Source organism: Lacerta agilis, chromosome 6 (assembly GCF_009819535.1).
Source record: "Lacerta agilis isolate rLacAgi1 chromosome 6, rLacAgi1.pri, whole genome shotgun sequence".
NCBI classification, from domain to species: domain Eukaryota; kingdom Metazoa; phylum Chordata; class Lepidosauria; order Squamata; family Lacertidae; genus Lacerta; species Lacerta agilis.
The window spans coordinates 22,024,218-22,042,161 of NC_046317.1; the positions used below are offsets into that span (position 1 = coordinate 22,024,218).

Sequence of the window (17,944 nt, forward strand, 5' to 3'; positions counted from 1 at the left end):
TCTCTGTCACACATCTATTTCTCTCCCCCCCCCCCGGTCTTCTGTCACCCATCTCTCACTCTCAGCCTCTTTCAAGACGGATACAAGCATCATACAATATTATTTATATAACTCAGGGGTGGTGAGTCTATGGCCTGTGGGCATAAACCAATAAAACCTGATTAAAAATACAACATTAAACTTACATTCTGGTAGAGGTAGAATAGAACGGAATGGGCTCAGTCTCTGAGTCTTTTGGGGAAGTAATCGTTGAAAGTTTGTGTCTGACAATGTTTGTTCCTGACATTTTGCCAAGCTCGGAGACATGTAGTCCAGGATAATATTCTCCTAATTTCTCCTGATCAAAAAGCCAGAAGGAATAAGAACTTCCAATCATTCACAGTGTTATACATATTCTAAAACTCAGGAGGAGCTTAGAAACTAGCTTTAGTTTAGGTTGTTCATTTCCCTCCTCTCTTATGTCAGAACTTGGTAAATTTGCAAAATTTGAGTGAAGAGGCAATGTTGCATTCAGATGAGGGCTTGGCTTGGCATGTAGCGATTTTTTAACTTAATTTTCCCATCCCCCATATGCCAACCAGTATTCTTCACCCATACTTCATATCATTATCCCTCTGCTACAGGGATGATTAAGGTTACTCAGTGACTTAATGGCTGAGGTAAGGTTTGATATAAACCCTTCTAACTAATTTTTTAAAAAAATATTATTACATGACACCAGTTAGGGATGGGTAAACCTGACAATTTCAGTTTCTTTCGGATTTTAAGTTTTCCAGTCTTGTATTTGGTTTATCCCTATTTCCACATCAGTGTGTGATAAGCCCAGATAAAAATCTGTAAGCATTTCAGTTGCATCTTATATTCATTTATATATAAGCAATTTCCCTAAATACAATGCAATTTTGTATGTAATTTTTATGAATATAAGAATTTCAATGCACAATTTTCCCATGTGCAACTTTCGGTTGGAGAACTGCATTGCAAAATTCAGAGCGATGTGAATTTTGATAGCCATGTTTTGCTTTACATGTTGGTTGGAGAAATATGAATTAGGTAGGTTGACATTAACATTCAAACCGAACAGTTTTCTCCCCATCCCTCATGCCAGTCTCTATAAATGTTACAAGTCAAATCAAAATTCACCAAGGAAGCTTTGCAACTATAGCATTTTACAAACTTTCACATACTACCCTAACTCGAATCCCTTTGACTTGGGTTTGCTTTTTACTGCTGAATAAACTGGAGCTCCCCATTCTGTGCAAGGCCAGACACAAAGCCACATTCCTCACAAATGAAACCAAATGATTTACTGCAGACACTACAGCCTTTCCCAAGCATGCTGTGATCTCCAACTAATAAGATTTAACTGAACATGAAGAAGGTAGCAAGACTCTGTGGCTGCATCAGGAAGATAGGTTCCAAAATGAATTATGATTATTCAGGGAAGTCTGACGTTTACCATTATTCATCAATAAAAATGGGTTTGGAACCAGAATGCTTTGTAAATGTTTTTAATTAAATAGATGCCTGCTCATGCTTTGTTTATAAAATGCCTTCTCCTGGGCAATTCCACAAGAAGACATGCATCTAAGTGGATAGGATGTTTTGTGGTTTCCTTTATCAAAATGTCAATAAGTACTGCATTGGTAACCAAGAGAACAGAAGCCAGCCTTAAACAGACATCAATAATTGGTAGCAGACAGAGGTGGATCTTCACATGTATCACTTGGAAGCATTACATAATATGCATGTAAATGAGAATGTTTTTACTAGAGAAAACCTATTAAAAGATGTAGGATCAATACTGTTAGACCAGAAGAAATTGCGTCTTCTATCAGGAAATGCTTGTACCATTTAGACTGTCCTTCAATTCTGGCATCCATTATTTATACTCCACACTGAAACTTCCTGATATTGTAACTTTCTCAAATGCACAGTGACTGTAAGTTTGCATTCTGCGTACTGGTAATTAGAATGGAACTTATGGCTCGCAACTGGTAGCAAAATCCTAAACAGCCTTTGCATGGAAATAAATCCCGCTGATTTCACTGAAACCTGCACCAAAAATGTATGTCGTGAATCGCCCTGCAATCTTCAGATGGAATTTTAAAGTAATAATAACCCAAGTTCATTTTCTGCTGCAAGGAAGTGAGCAATTCTAAAATAGAAACCAATTGAAATGGTAGAATTTGGACAGCTAGCCTTGTGTTAAAATAGTTCCAGTAGATCTATTTATTGTCATGGTCAATGGCTAGTACAATAAAATTATTTGGATTAGATTTAGATTGCTCTGTACATAGTGCTATACTAGGATATATAGAATTAGCCATACTAATATAGAAAAAAAGAACTGTAAGGAAGTTTTGTAAGAGCTTCCAGATCATTTTTTTAGTACCTAAATTAAAGTTCCGTAAAACTGAAATCCTACAAGAATCCTAAGGCTCCAATGAATACTTGCAAACTATGCACAGAGCTTTGTTTTGTGGGAGGAGAGAGAATGTTCCCCACAGAGGATACCAGAAGCAACAGGCAATCTCTGGAGACTTACGCAGGCATTCAGCTAAATGCATGATGGCACAAACTGTGTAGGGGAACACATTCAGGCCCTAATGTCCCCATTCCTACTCACTCTACCCCCAAAACTTTCCATATTGAAAAGCAAGGTCCGAAAGGCTTATGCGTTCAGCTAATTCAGCTGCTTAGCACAATGCCTTCTGAAATTGTACATATTCTCCCCTGAAAAAAACACGGGGAAGCTTTCTGGTTCACATCACAGTTGGCGTTTGATGCGGCGAGGCCTGACAAATTCAGGATGACGGAGCATGAAGCGCAACGCCGTGCCTGATACGGGATTATGATTATATCTCCAGTGGTGTAGTAAGGATCCAAGCAACTCTGAAGCTGATTCCTTGAGCTCAACTGGGACCGATTTGTGCTTTGTTTGTTACTAACAAAAGGTCCCCAAGCCACAAATGTGGAGGGTTTCTTATTTATCAAAGTTTCATAATGTTTAATTATGATAAATTCAAAGTTAAGGAAATTTTATTAAGTGTTACAAATTGAATGAATAAGCAAACAAAAGGAGATTACATAGTCAAAATAATGCACCATATGCAGCATTTACAGAGTCACAATCTCAAAGGTGTTTATTTTATTTTATTCCTAGAGTGTGTGTCCAGAACGTCTCAGAGGTTGTAACAGTATAAGAACACAAGGACTGTTTTTCACATGGTTTAAGAACAGCTTAGTTTATGAACAACTTGGATTAAGAACGCTGCAAACCCGGAAGGAGGTGTTTTTGTTTGTGAACTTTGCCTTGGAAGCAGAACATGTTTTGGTTTACTAACAGACTTCCGGAACAGATTAAGTTCGTAAACCAAGGTACCACTGTAATCAAGTTTGGCCAAATTTCTTGACATCCTTCATTCGTGAGTCATTTCCCCCGCTACAAGGTCACAACCCATACATGGGTGTATCATTTCTCAAAAGAGCCACTATCAGAGAGTTTCAAAATGTGGGCAATTTCTATGTGAGCAGCAACCATCAAGAAGACAACTCACTCTTCATTGTGCTCATCAGCAAGTAATATTAGCAGCATTAGAGAGAAACAAGACCTTCTGGGGGTGTTAATGCTGTGAGCCCCTCCATTGTAGGTCCAGGTTGTGTATATGTGTAAATAACCCGTATATCAATAAAAAAAACCATAGTTCACACTGTCCTTTATTCCAAGAAAACTGAACCCTGAATAAATGCCTGGAACTAGTGGCGTACCATGGGGAGGGCATAACCCCAGGCACACTTTTTTTGAGTGGATTCAACCAGGTGCCCCCACAACAGGTTCCCACATTGAAGGAAGCCACGGCCAGGTCAGGCCTGACCTTGGGGGGGGGGGAGAGGCAGGCTCCAAGCTACTCCAGGCTGCAATAGGAGACACTGTGCCGCTTCCCAGAACCCCTGAAATCTTGATTGCTCAGAGGTTGGAGTGGTATGCAACAATGTTGTGGGCTGTGTTGAAAGTTAGTAAATTCAATTGGTTTAAATAAGTACTCTGTCTTTGCCTTACTTGTATATAACCCTCACATCCTTCTACACATCTACTCAGAAGTAAATGCCACTCAGTTTAATGGAGCTTACTTCCATGTAAGTGGCTGCAGTCGTACCTTAGTTCTCAAATGCCTTGGTCCCCAAACACCTTGGTTCCTAAACACTGAAAACCCAGAAGTAAGTGTTCCGGTTTGTGAATACTTTTCGGAAGCCGAACGTCTGATACTATTGTTTCCGGCGGCCCTGCGCCAATCAGAGGCTGTGCCTTGCTTTTCGAACAGTATGGAAGTCAAACAGACTTCCAGAACGGATAACGTTTGGCGCTTTAGTTTTTGCTATTTATTTTGCGTTTTTGTTTTTGAGACTTTTTCGGTTCGTTTGTTTTTGTGACTGTGTGGAACCCAGTTCAGCTACTGATTGATGGATTGACTGATTGTGTGATTGCGGAAATGGATAAAAGCCTCCCATCCAAACAATGACTATCATCAGTGCAGGTAAGAAAAAATATATATTTTAATTTTTATCATTGACAATACTGTCTTATTTATTTTATAGTACAGAACATTGATTATTGCTTTCAATGGTCTCGTTAGATAGTAAAATTCATGTTAAATTGCTGTTTTAGGGGTCGTTTTTAAAAGTCTGGAATGGATTAATCTGTTTTGCATTACTTTCTATGGGAAAGTTTGCCTTGGTTTTAGAACGCTTTGGTTTTGGAACAGACTTCCAGAATGGATTAAGTTTGAGAACCAAGGTACCACTGTATTATATTATGGCCTAACCAACTAACCACTTGCTTCAGCACAAGGATTTACAGTTGAGCAATGGAACTTTCCCCTCCTCCTGCTAAATCTCTCCTGGGGTTTTCCCCAACGTTCTGTGACAGAATGGAGCGGAAATCTTTGCACTGGTGCAGCAAGTTATTTGGGTAGTCCAATAACTGTGTTGTCCAACTCCCATTAAACTAGAAGCTGTGGCTTTGGAAATCGGAAATGAAAAGCGCTGAGCTTTGAACTGTCGTAAGGTTTTAAAAACTATTATTTTCAAATTCCAGTAATGCAGACTGCAGACTAAATTGGAAGAGGGGGAGTGGAACAAACGCAAACCTTGACAGGGTATCAATATCCCTCATATTTTGCCATTGATTGTTACATCGCACCATTTGACTTGCGTCACCAAAACAACCCTGTAGTTTTACACCGCTAACGAAAAAAGAACCCCATAAGTTGGTGCTTATACTGTCACTTTAGTCTTTAGTCTTTGTCATCGAGAATGCAAGATATTCTTTCATCGAAACGGTGTCACCGAGACAGTCTATTCTACATAATTACACTATGGCAACCGAAACCAGCTGTCAGCCATCTCAGTACATTAAGTACTGATAGATATCTTAAGAAAAGTCAATGTTTCAAATACATCAAGAACATCCTTACTTTTCATCTGAATGCTTTTGTACTTAGCGACCTGGAAAAAATATCAAGATGCACATAAAATACTGAATAAAATTCAACTTTCAAAAACCCAGCACCCCAGAAATCCTTCATGAAAGGTTAATTAAAATGCAGATTTCTATGTAATTATAACTCAGTGCATACTAGCAGCTTTAGTTTCCTTTTTAAAAATAATAATAATAATAATCAGTTCCTCATATTAATGATTCCCTGTATCATTTTGCTTCTGAACTCTGGCAGATGATTTTTTGGCAACAATTTGCAGTGGCATGTAGGTGACATCTATCCTGTATCGAAAATTAAAGACACTTCCTTGAAGCCCCACTTATTAAAATTAAATGTAGCAGTTTTAAATGGCATGCATGAGCGCGCATGGCTTGTGCAAATGAGTACAGACTTTCACACACAGTCTCCAATTTGCATGCACAATTTGAGCTGTCATTTTGAGAACAGGCCCTCTTGCGTCTAACGTCTGTGTTTCATTACATTTTAAATCTTAAATGAAAGAATTAAACACAAAACAGAGGAAAAGGGGAGAAAAGAGAGAAGAAAGCAGAAGTAATAAATAATTTGAGGGAGAGGGAGTAAGAAAGAGGTGGGGGGGGGAGAGAGAGAAAGATGGAGGATGAAAGAGTTGGTGAAAGCAGGAACAGTAGACCAGAGGAATGGAAAGCAGGTAAATAAGGAAACGAATTTGAGGGTGGGGGAGTGGAAGGGAAGGAATGAGACATTTGGAAAGAGAAAAGGTTAAAATACTAGATCAATCAGAATATTAAAGGGGTAATACCTATTATTAGGAATAACTAAAACGACGCAAAATAACGAGCAAGCTTTCAAGTTATCCATAAGACTTCTTTATGCTGGATACAAAACAAAAAAGCAAAAATATAGAGTAAAGGAGAGGAGAAGATGGGTTTAATGGTGGAGCACCAAACTGCACAGTTTGTAAGTCTTAGGATGGTGTGCAGGTGTTAGGCAGACTTAATCTGCAATCCTATACACATTCATTTGAGAGTAAGCTGCAATGAAACCAATGAGACTCACAGCAGTGGCGTAGGAAGGGGGTGGGGGGAGCGCCCCGGGTGCCACTCTGGGAGGGGTGACAAGATGGCCCCTGCCTCCCCCCAGGTGTACAGCTCCTTACAGGCTGCCGCTCATGAGTGGGAGCTCGTAAGGCTGCCATGCACGAGCAGCAGCCCGTACGGAATGCGCGTGCGCAGTATGCCGCACATGCGCAGCCCATACAGGGTGCAAAAATTTTTTCGCACCAGGTACCATCAGGCTTGCTACGCCAGTGACTCACAGAGCAATTCAAACCCTGGTTGAGGAGCAAGGATCCTTCAGCTACAACTGTGCCTAAGCCACTCTTGTTGGCCAAGTGCACAAAGTAGGAAGCAGGCCAGTCATTGTACTAGCCTGGACCTGGCACAACAATCTGGTCCAGCTCAGCCTCTATGCTGTAATGAAACAGCAGTGGGTCTGATTCGGGATCCAACAGATCCCTAAGCCAGCTCAACCAATCAATCTAACGGGGCAAAGGAGGTGGGAAAAGGTGCTTCCTTCTGAAGACTGACTGCTCAATCAATCAAATTTTATTAAACGGTCACAGACCAAATCGTGAAGACTGACTGCTGTTGTGGGCTCACAGCCTGCTGTAGGGAACTGGCAGTGGGCGTAGGGGCAATTTCATCTCCCTGACTTCCAGTCCCGGCCCTTTCTGTTTCCTTTCCACTTCCTCGCTCTCTCCATTTCGTTTCCTCACAAACGATACACACCTCAGGCATTGGCACGCAGTGATTTTTATTTTTATTTTATTTTGTAGGGGAACAGTTAGGACCAGAGGTGCCAGCTTGCAAGGCTGATTGAGCAGGGTGCCAACATCACACAAGTGAGCATCGCACCTCCCTCCCTAAGCCGGGCAGAAACTTCCTGGGATTTGGGAAGGAGACACCAGGCCTCTTGACAGGATGCTAAAGCCCTGCTGCCTCCTTTCCAAAGCCGAGTGGGCTTTAGAGAGGTGGCGACAGGGCTCTTGGACCCTTTAGGGGACTAGCCTAGTTCCCATAGTCCATTGACTGCATGCCACTGACCTCAGGATATCTGGGCTACAGCACACAAAAGGATGGGCCCCACTGACATGACTGGGAAATAAACCAGAACACTGCACCCATATTCTCACTTGGTTCCTTCCGCTCTTACGCTGAGCAAACATTTGCTTTTTAACACGGCTTGTCTCCAGTGAAAGCATGAATAAATTATGATACCTTCAAGCTTCTCAGCAAAATCATTTCTTTACACGTCTGATCTTCTGTAGCAGTCTATGTAGTGACAAAATGCATGCTTGTTGCGTCTCCCTCCCTCTCCCAAACAAGCATTCGCAGTACGGGGAACCTCAAAGTTGTCTGTCACCTATTGAGCGAACACAACAGAAATAGGCTGTTTGCACATTATGGTGAATATTGACTAGAAAGGGCACGACAGGATAGTCTGCATGCTTTGGAAAGCAGGGCTGTGTAATCCCATTGTATGAGAAGTAAGGAAAGGAAGTTCTGGCCTAGACTTTGCAGAAATGTGGAAACCTAGCACAATGTCGCCGAAGCCAGTGACATCCTTTTCCTCAAGGAGGCTCAAGGCTCATTGCGCCTGGCAATTCAATTACCCTCTCAACCCAGAAAGGCGGCCCCCCCAACCCCTTTCTTGCCAAGCTGAGGTCTACAGGCAATGAAATGTAGAACAGACCACATTGTGCAAGACCTGCAAATATCTAAAATGCCCCAGGCTTGAGAGAACAAGAATCCCTGACCTTTTATGATTGCTACAGTAGTTTCCCAACAAAACACACAATATACAATAAAGCCCCTTAAATACCTGACAAAAGAATGCATTTGCTACACTCCACCATCCAAAGAACTTGCAATAATGAAAGCTCCTTCAGTGAAAACCTGAGAGTCACACAGCTTCCCAGTTAGCGAGACAGCATGGACAGAAATGGATGGTGTGTAGCAGGAATCTTAGTATACTGCCTTCTCTGTCTCTGATATACACCTTTGGACACTGCATTCAGGGCTCAATTAAGCCATACTGAGGCCCTAAAATACATCAATTTTAAGATGCCCGTAGCAGAACTAAGAGACACACAAGAAAATGTGCATTATTCTAAAAGAAATGACGATGAAAATATAATGAACTAACTTGTATAGCTGCATATGTGCCAGGATCTAGGCAAGATGCAACTAAAAACTATCAAATGGAAACATTTTTATTTTTTTTGCAAACTGTATTTGCATATGAAATACTTCAAACAAAAATATCTTATGATTTCCTACTTGGCATATGTGAAAAGAGTTTCAATGTCTGCTTTGGAGTGTTTCCCTTGCTTCCTTTCTTTTCTAAACCAATGAGTGACACTTGAAATTGAGTTTAAAAGATTGTATTTAGAGCCCCCTCATAATCTGAAGCAATAAACTTTACCATAGCTCGCATGTAAATTCGCTCTGATTGCACATACTTAAAAGTCCTGTTCGCACATGAGCACAGGCACTGACTCCTAGGGACCAAGGCAGTTTCGAGCCCCCTAATATATATTTTTGAATGGGCTGGGCCCTCTCAATATTCAGAGGACGTTGTGTGTGTGATGTCAGGACAACATGCAACACTGCATCGCACGCGCATCCGATCCTCTGGAGCCGCTGATGCCTCTGCGCATGAGCCACATGGAGGGCTAATACCACTGGGAATTGGTGCCTCCTGACGTGAGAACTAATTGTGGTCCCATATCACACCTTTCTAAGCTACAAGGCTGCCAGAATGGCAGCAGAAGCTCACCACTACTGCACATGCTTATTAGAGAAAATACTAAATGGTTCAAGGTTTCTGAAGATCACCCTCTAGGCCAGGGGTAGTCAACCTTTTTATACCTACCGCCCACTAATGCATCTTTCTTGATGGTAAAATTTCCATACCGCCCACCAGTGCTCGATGGAAGGAGGATTCAGTTTGTGCTGTAGAACCCTCTACCACCCACCTAGAATCCTGAAACGCCCACTAGTGGGCGGTAGGGACCAAGTTGACAACCCCTGCTCTAGACAGATAATGCTAGACAAATAATACTGATTATTATTAAGGGAAGAAGAACAAGTGCAGAAACCCAATACTCAGTTACAGTCCAACCCACCGCAAAATTCGAAAGCACAAAATATTTGCCAGAAAAGGTACATAAGGTTTGGTTTTTTATTTGCGACACACACACACACACACACACACACACACACACACACACACACGTACCACAGTCAAGGCCGAAACTGAGTGGCTTTCAATGTTTTCTTTTGTTAGTTCCATTCCATCCTATTAACTGAAGTAAGTGTTACTTATTAGCACTCTCATAACTAGGTTTTGCCATTAAACAAGAAAAAAAGTTTTAGTTGAAGGAATCTTTTGGAACAAAAACAAAAACAAAAACCTACATTGCCACTGCCCTCATAAAAGGCCTTGCACTTCAAAGTTTAGTTCAAGGTGCTTTAAAAAAAATCTCTCTCAAGTAAACTAAAAATGAAACTAGAAGAAAGTATCGGCTCTCCTCCTCTAGCACATCATTCTGGCGTGGGTTCCACAAACCATTTAGCTCATTTTACATTAGCGGAGCTCTCTGAGGACAAGACATTATCTTCTTAAGAGAAATAAAACAAAATAAAATAAAGCCGCAGAAGCCTAGTAAACTTCTATAGTGAATCTTACTCCACAAACCGCTTATTTTTTTCTTTAAAAAAATTAATTAATAGTATCAATTAAGAAGGTCCATCCAAAGCCAACAGTTTTATGCAAAGAAAAAAGATATATAATTACTTGAAAAGGCAGACTGAACACATACAGTGGCTATACGCTTATTGCACAATATCTCCACAGGAAAGTAGCAAGAATAATTATGCAATTAAGAAAAGACTGCTAAATTTTATAATAGCTGCTTCTAAACATTATTTCATTAAGCTACATACAAAGATAAGGGCTGTAATTCAATCACACGAAAAGGAATGCAGCAACTGCAGGTTTTGGCTTTCATTTTCTTGGTGAAACAGCCTCTTCCTCTTTCTTTCTTCTTCTTACCTTGTTTGCAATACTTGTGATAAATGACTTGATGTCTAGATTAGTTGGGCAGCTCTTCTGACAGGGGGCATCTGCACACTTTAAGCATCTGGGGAAGAAAGTAAATGAGTTAAAGCGACTTGCAGCACAGAACGCTGCCAACAGCATACATTCCTCCCCCCCCCTTGCACCTGACAGAAGCTAATCAATCTAAAAATTAATAATGCTTCACCGTTTGGGCAACAACTAAAAAAAATGTTCCTGGGAGAAGTGCCATTATTCCCATGCCACAGACAGGCAAACCAAGGCAACCACCAGCAGATCACTCAGGCCACCAAAGTCAGAAGGAAGCCGCTCATAAAAGAGAACTCTCTTGCGAGTGAGTGTGTCGTGCTTAGAATTATGCGACAACATAGTCTTCTTCTCCAGAGTTTTTATTTCTAAGGGCAAAAGGAACAGGAGCTGTTCCCTGAATCAGTAGCTATGACATCCTCTCTCCACCTCCCTTCACAGTCTTCTGATGTTCACACTGAGGTTATCGGCAAATATAATGCTCGATGTTCATTTTTTTTTTAATGAATTACAAATACATACAATACAAACAAAACAACACAATACACACCATACACACAAAACAACACAATTAATTAAAAATCCTTCACTTCTTTAAAATCCTAAACTTGGGACTTCCTCACGACCTCTCTTATGCGTTCATTTCTAATCTTCTTCAGTAACTTTGTAACATTGTAAAATCTAGTTTCTTACTTCTAATCTTAGTCTTACAATTATAATCAACATATCTTAAATCATACAACTTATTCTTATCAAATAAAACATCAAGTTCCAAATCTTCCCTTCTTATATCCTTTCTTCTCTTAACTTAGTAAAGCTGTTGCTCTTGTTACTTCTAATGCCAACTTCAAAAATATATAAATCCACACATTTTAACCAAAAACCTAAACATTTCTTCCATTCTCAAATTCCTTTCCCCCCTCTGATGTCGGAGTACCGTGGTCAGCGTTCATTATACATCTCTTAAATCCCATTACCCCACCCCCTCCTCACCAACCTCCCCCCTCCCATTCCCATCTCCCACCAGGCTCCCCCCCCCAACATTTTCCCAGTCCAAGTTCTTCTTCTGTAATGCTCGATGTTCAAACAATATGCTGAATGACAAATAATGAATTAAATTCTAGCTTTCCTACTGAGCAGGTTTTCACAGATATTCATGAATTTATTATCCTACATCCAACAGGATGAATCAATGACTGAAAAAGGTTTAAAAAGCTGGAGGAGTGACTAAAACCAGATCATTTAGGCTAGGGTCAGCCATAACACTGAACTACGTGACTGAGCCTTGGGTCCATGCACTTCTCCTTCATTTCCTTCTCTGGTATGGCCATAAGAAGCACTTCCTTCCATTTTCAGTTAACCATGGTTTACCATTGTGTCTAAGCCAGGACTGTGGTTAATCTTAATTGTGGTTTGTTCAAACAAGTCAGCTTCAATATCGTGGCCTATTGAGATAAACCAGATTCAAAACTAACCAGAGTTCCGGTTTGAATGAAACTATAAACAAAGTGAGTTCAAAATGGAAGCGATGCCTCTGATCTCCTCACAACCAGGCTGAAGGAAGAGAGGGGAGCAGGTTCGTGCACTTGATTTAGTGTTATGTCTCAGCAAAGTCCAACTGGGCCAAGGGTAGGCAAACTAAGGCCCAGGGGCCAAATCCAGCCCAATCACCTTCTAAATTTGGCCTGTGGATGGTGCAGGAATCAGCGTGTTTTTACATGAGTAGAATGTGTCCTTTTATTTAAAATGCATCTCTGGGTTATTTGTGGGGCATAGGAATTCATTCATTCTTTTCTTTCAAAATATAATCTGGCCCCCCACAAGGTCTGAGGGACAGTGGACCAGCCCCCTGCTGAAAAAGTTTGCTGACCCCTGTACTAGGTAAAGTACTTAGTGTGTGTGGACTAATTCATGAGAGCAATTAAGCACAATAACTGCATGCACGTGATGTCAAAGGGAAATAGGAAAGCAAATAGGGTGTAACTCCCTTGCCCCATCAGCTCAAAAATTTCCACTTGTACAATGGGATTGCCCCTTTTCCCCTTCCCCATGCATGTCCTACACCTGGGGTCAGCAAACCTTTTCAGCAGGGGGCCGGCCCACTGTCCTTCAGACCTTGTGGGGGGCCGGACTATATTTTGGGGGGGGAAATGAACAAATCAAATTCCTATGTCCCACAAATAATCCAGAGATGCATTTTAAATAAAAGCACACATTCTACTCATGTAAAAACACCAGACAGGTTCCACAAATAACCCAGAGATGCATTTTAAATAAAGGACACATTCTACTCAAGTAAAAACACACTGATTCCCACACCGTCCATGGACCAGGGGCCTTAGTTTGGGGAGCCCTGTCCTACACACTCCCCAAATCTTCCCCAGAGAGTTGGAGGAACCCTTAGAACAGATTTAGGGGGAACATTGGGGGGTGTGTGGAGGAGATAAGGCACTCCATTGTGCAATTGGAAATTCTTGTGCTTATGGGACAGATACTTAGCACTACATTGGTTACAAGCCAAAGACTGGAGATAGTTTTCAGGCATGTTCAGCTCCAGGGACAAACTCTGACAGAGGCATCACAGCTAGTTCACAGTTGACATATTGCTTTCTTCTGCCCACTGTTGTCTCTTAGCCAAACAAGTTCGAGAAAAACTACAACACCTGAATGCAGGAATGATCATAGCATGAGTATGTACACCACAGGCAACAATCCCTTTATGCCCCCTTCATCATTCTAGAAACATTTCACCGGCCTCCAGGAAGGCTATGGAAATGGCCCTACAAGACTCTGCATGCTTAATCCAACGCCAAATGATATATTAAATTGGAAGAAACCACTTCATTCTGGACCGGCAAAACAGGAGCAGTAATACCGCCCTACCTTGCCTGTTGCAAGAATTGTAGCACTAATGTAGGTAAAGCACTCTGAGTACTTGATATGCATTATATAAAACCTTAAGGATTATTGCTGTTTCTACAGCACATCATCCCATTCCAATGCCTCACAATTATGGTGAGCCCTGAAATTTCTGGCAAGCAGAATATTGTATTCTGTTCAAACAATAAACCTGTGGTTGGTATGAGATAGTAAGTTTGGACCACATACGGGAGGAAGAGTGTTTAGTCCATACAGGGTGGTTTTGTTTTGTTTTTTATTTGACGATGTTAGACCAATAATAAAAAGAGACAGCTTCAGAGCACATTTCAGCAAGTCTAGAGCAACCACAGTGATCAAAGAAAGGAAAGGCTTAGATGTAGGTCTAAGCTTTAAATAAAATACACGAAAATTCAATTTTAGAGAAGCTACGTATGAGGAAAATATTAATTGTGTGGGCTCTTGTTTTGAAGATCTTCTAGGAAAGCAGATTTTAAATAAAATATAACCTGTTTTAAATATGACACCTTGGGGGGATGGTGCTAAACAAACACCACAACTGATAATGGGTCTCACCCATCTAACTTTAAACCTGCAAAGAGAACATCTGAAAGAACCGCCTAGGAAGCCATCTTAGCAATAGATTATTGCGTAGCGTCGTTATGCATCCTCCGTCAATAATATATACAGTATTTATTTGCATTATTGTTACTGGAGTGATAACAACAATAACAGTAACTGTCTCACAAGGAACAGCTGGTTGAAAATGTCAGATGCTAATGAGGCAGGGCAATGTGAGCCTGAATTTGTGGCACTGGGTGGGGAAAGTGGGGAGAGAGTGCTGTGAATATGCCAGTATAGACAGACGCTTATAACAACACCATCTTCCAATTCTCAGAGCACTCTGCAGACTAAAGTGCATCAGGCTGCCATTAATCCCACTTATCACTCTGACAGCTCAGTAATTACACCACTGCTATAGCCCAGGTACTGCAGTTGTAATAAAATATCAACCGCTGTGCAGGATGCATGCTGGTGAGATGTTTTATTAAACTTGGGGGGGTTTGATCATCAAGTGACATTAGGGTTGACCTATTTTTTTCTATTTGACAATAAATTATCCTTTGACCATGCCATAATAGATATTACAGAGTGCATTTACTGTACCAAAACAGAAAAAGGTACCACATTCCGAAGAACCAGACAAATGGCATAAAACAAGACAGTAGAAAGGCATGCCTGAGTGTTATTACCTAAATGGCTTTAAATGATAGATACTGTGAGAAATTACAAACATGGCTCCGTACTTAAGCGGAAGATGACAATTACTGCAAACCACAATTCAACACAAATTGTCACATGCACACGTATTTTGTGTGTGTGTGTGTGTGTGTGTGTGTGCATGTCACTCTTCACTTTCTTTGTAAGAGGTCCCCTTCTACATAGTTATGCACTTGAATTAAACATTTTTAGAGCAATTAAGAAGTCATTAATCAAGGTGGAGGTGCTGTTCCTACCCAAAGTAAAAAAAAACACAGTACACAAAGCCAGCCAGGGGGAAAAAACAGACAAGCACTTCTCCACTCACCGCACCTATAGCAGAAACAATTCAAAAACAATACATAAAATAACTACCACTTTGCTGTCCAAAGATCAGCAGCTACAATCTGCCTAATGGCAGTGCCTGCCCTTACACTTATTTAGTTAATTTAAATAATGATAAAATGGAAAATATACTTTTATTTTACTGGGGGAGTCCAGAGAAAACTACCTACAGCTTTGTAAGAACACAGGTATGTCGACATCATGCACCGGGCATGTGTAAGCAATCTTTTGATGGAACAATAATTTACTTCAGAGAGTCAGAGTGATGATAAATGCTGAGCTTCTTCCAATAAAAATAGCCCTGTGGCCTCTCTTCTGTAATAGATGAATTACTAGCAACAATGTTCTGTTTAGCTCTGTTCTATGAGAAAGTAACAGGGGTGCGGAACCCTAGTTTTGGCCTTCTAAATGAGACAATAGCTGCATTCAGACAGCACTTTGTTCCTTTTCCCAGACAGTTCCCTACCTGGCTTTATTTATTTATTTATTTATTTATGCATTTTATACAATTTTACACAACATCTTAAAAGCACTCTGTGTGGACTCAAACTGCTGACCTTATAATCTTACCATTGGAAGCCCAAGAGGCTCGGTCGTTTAGACCACAGCACCACCCACTTCCCTCGTAGTTCATAGTTCATAGTTCACACCACTGCTGCCCACATGACAGAATTGGGGCATACATATTCCAACACAAGAGATCTTTCTCACCATTCTCATGGGCGAATCATGGAGAAAAAAGACATGCGCATGCACATAAAAGGAGGGAGGACAACATGTCCAACAACGTCCGCTGTTGTTTCACACCACGCCCACCAGTGTGAATGAAAGTTGCAGAAGCATGGCAGTCGATCACTCAACAAGCCACAGTGGCATAATGCAGCTGGCAATGCGCCATAACCAGAATGTTAGAAACTAGGACCAAAGTGCTAGCATTATAACCAGGAAAATGGATCCCCACTCCTGTATGCACCCAGTGATGAACAGGTATGAATGGGGCAATTTCCAAAAGCAAAAAAATGTGTGCAGAAAGAGGTTTCCACTTGAAACCTCTGCTCCTCTCACCCCTAGTTACAATGGCTACTAGGAGAGGGAGAGATCTGCATCTGAGATCGGCACATGTATTTGCTCCAGTTCCACATACATCCTGCAGATCAATGCTCAGTGATATCAGTTCTGATCACATAGGAGGGCACCAAAGGGGATGGGAGATCCATCTTCTGCTTCTATTACTCTGCAAATAATAGCAGCCACAGATAACATTGCACCAGGTACCCCTTTCTACCTACCCCCTCCATCCTTGTTGGCTAACTTTATAAAACTGTTAACAAAACTATATTTAAGGATTAAGACGGCTGGGGAAAACAGAAGTGACACACATACCTATTTTCACAAAACTTGTTTTGAGTAAAGATACTGGACCTAACGGTCAGGGGTACCTTTAAAGGTAAAGGGAACCCTGACCATTAGGTCCAGTTGCGGACGACTCTGGGGTTGTGGTGCTCATCTCTCTTTATTGGCCAAGGGAGCCGGTGTACAGCTTACCTTCCCGCTGGAGTGATACCTATTTATCTACTTGCACTTTGTGCTTTCGAACTGCTAGGTGGGCAGTATCAGGGGTACCTTTAAAGATAAAGGTAAAGGGACCCCTAACCATTAAGTTCAGTCGCAGGTGACTCTGGGGTTATGGTGCTCATCTCTCTTTATTGGCCGAGGGAGCCGGTGTACAGCTTACACAACCTGTTGCAAAACTGGCTTCTGCTAGTGCAAATGTTGCACTGGATTTCATATTGCACAAGCATTCTTCGCACCCTTATGCTAGCATAACAGCCTTTGCACTGGCAGTCAGAGAACTGACCCGTAATCAGATTGTCCATCTAGACCAGTATCATCTGCTCTGACTGGCAGTGACTCTCCAGGGTCTCTGGCAGAATCGTTTCCCTTCACCTGCTACCCAATTCCTTTAAACTGGACGTGTCAAGGGGCTAAACGTGCATGCAAAGCATGTACCCAGCCAAGGCTTTCCTATATACCTGTCTAAGAATGTGAATAAAGGTGGTAGAAGGAGGGGAAAATATTCCCATTCACACCACACTGAAGTTTTCTTTTTTGGGATGGCCTGTAGCTTCTGAGAATCACTTTCCTTTTACTCACAACCTTTTGTGCAATGACGGAAAGCAGGAAAAAGACAGCCTGTGATAGTATTCACACACACACACAAAAAAACACACGTGCCCAAAAGGAAGAAGAAAATATCTTCACGCATGCAGCCTCCAGTTCCCTTCAGGACAATGTCAGATGCTACCTATAGTATCTCAAATAGCCAGAATTATGTAGCCTTTTTCATATTCATGATCACAAAATATATCCCCACCAATACTATTTCATCAGTGAAACACAGTGCTTTTGTCCTTGCCTATTAGGAAACTAATCTGCATGTGCAAACTTTCTACATGGCATGAAATGCCACCAGTGTTAAGAAGCAAGGTCGGCAATAAGGGGCAAATATGAACTTCTTGCAGATTTAATAGTAAGTTCAACACATTTTCAACTGCACAAAACTGTTCATCGGTAGGAAGTGGAATCCAAAGGGAAAGAAGCATTAAGGAGAAACAGTGACCATGTAACTCTCAGCTCCCTTTATACTTGTTGAACAACATGAAGTTACACCAGGAAACATGGCAATGCACTGAGAATATTTTTCTGTATTTTCTGTGTTTGTCCCAAGACCATAGTATGATTTATTTATTTATTGGATGTGGTACAGTTGTGTTGTTCGTTGCTGGCCTTGACGAAGAAATGTACAGCACCTG

At 41.2% G+C, this 17,944-nt stretch overlaps 1 protein-coding gene across 2 annotated transcripts in view; it reads right to left on the bottom strand.

The window, feature by feature from the left end:
• Nucleotides 1-17,944, bottom strand: part of DPYD (dihydropyrimidine dehydrogenase) — a 495,134-nt gene that overhangs the window by 345,124 nt on the left and 132,066 nt on the right. For both annotated transcript variants that reach the window (XM_033151582.1, XM_033151583.1), the window contains exon 4: nt 10,599-10,686. In XM_033151582.1, the coding sequence (XP_033007473.1) occupies nt 10,599-10,686 (88 nt within the window). The remainder of the gene's footprint in view (nt 1-10,598; nt 10,687-17,944) is intronic.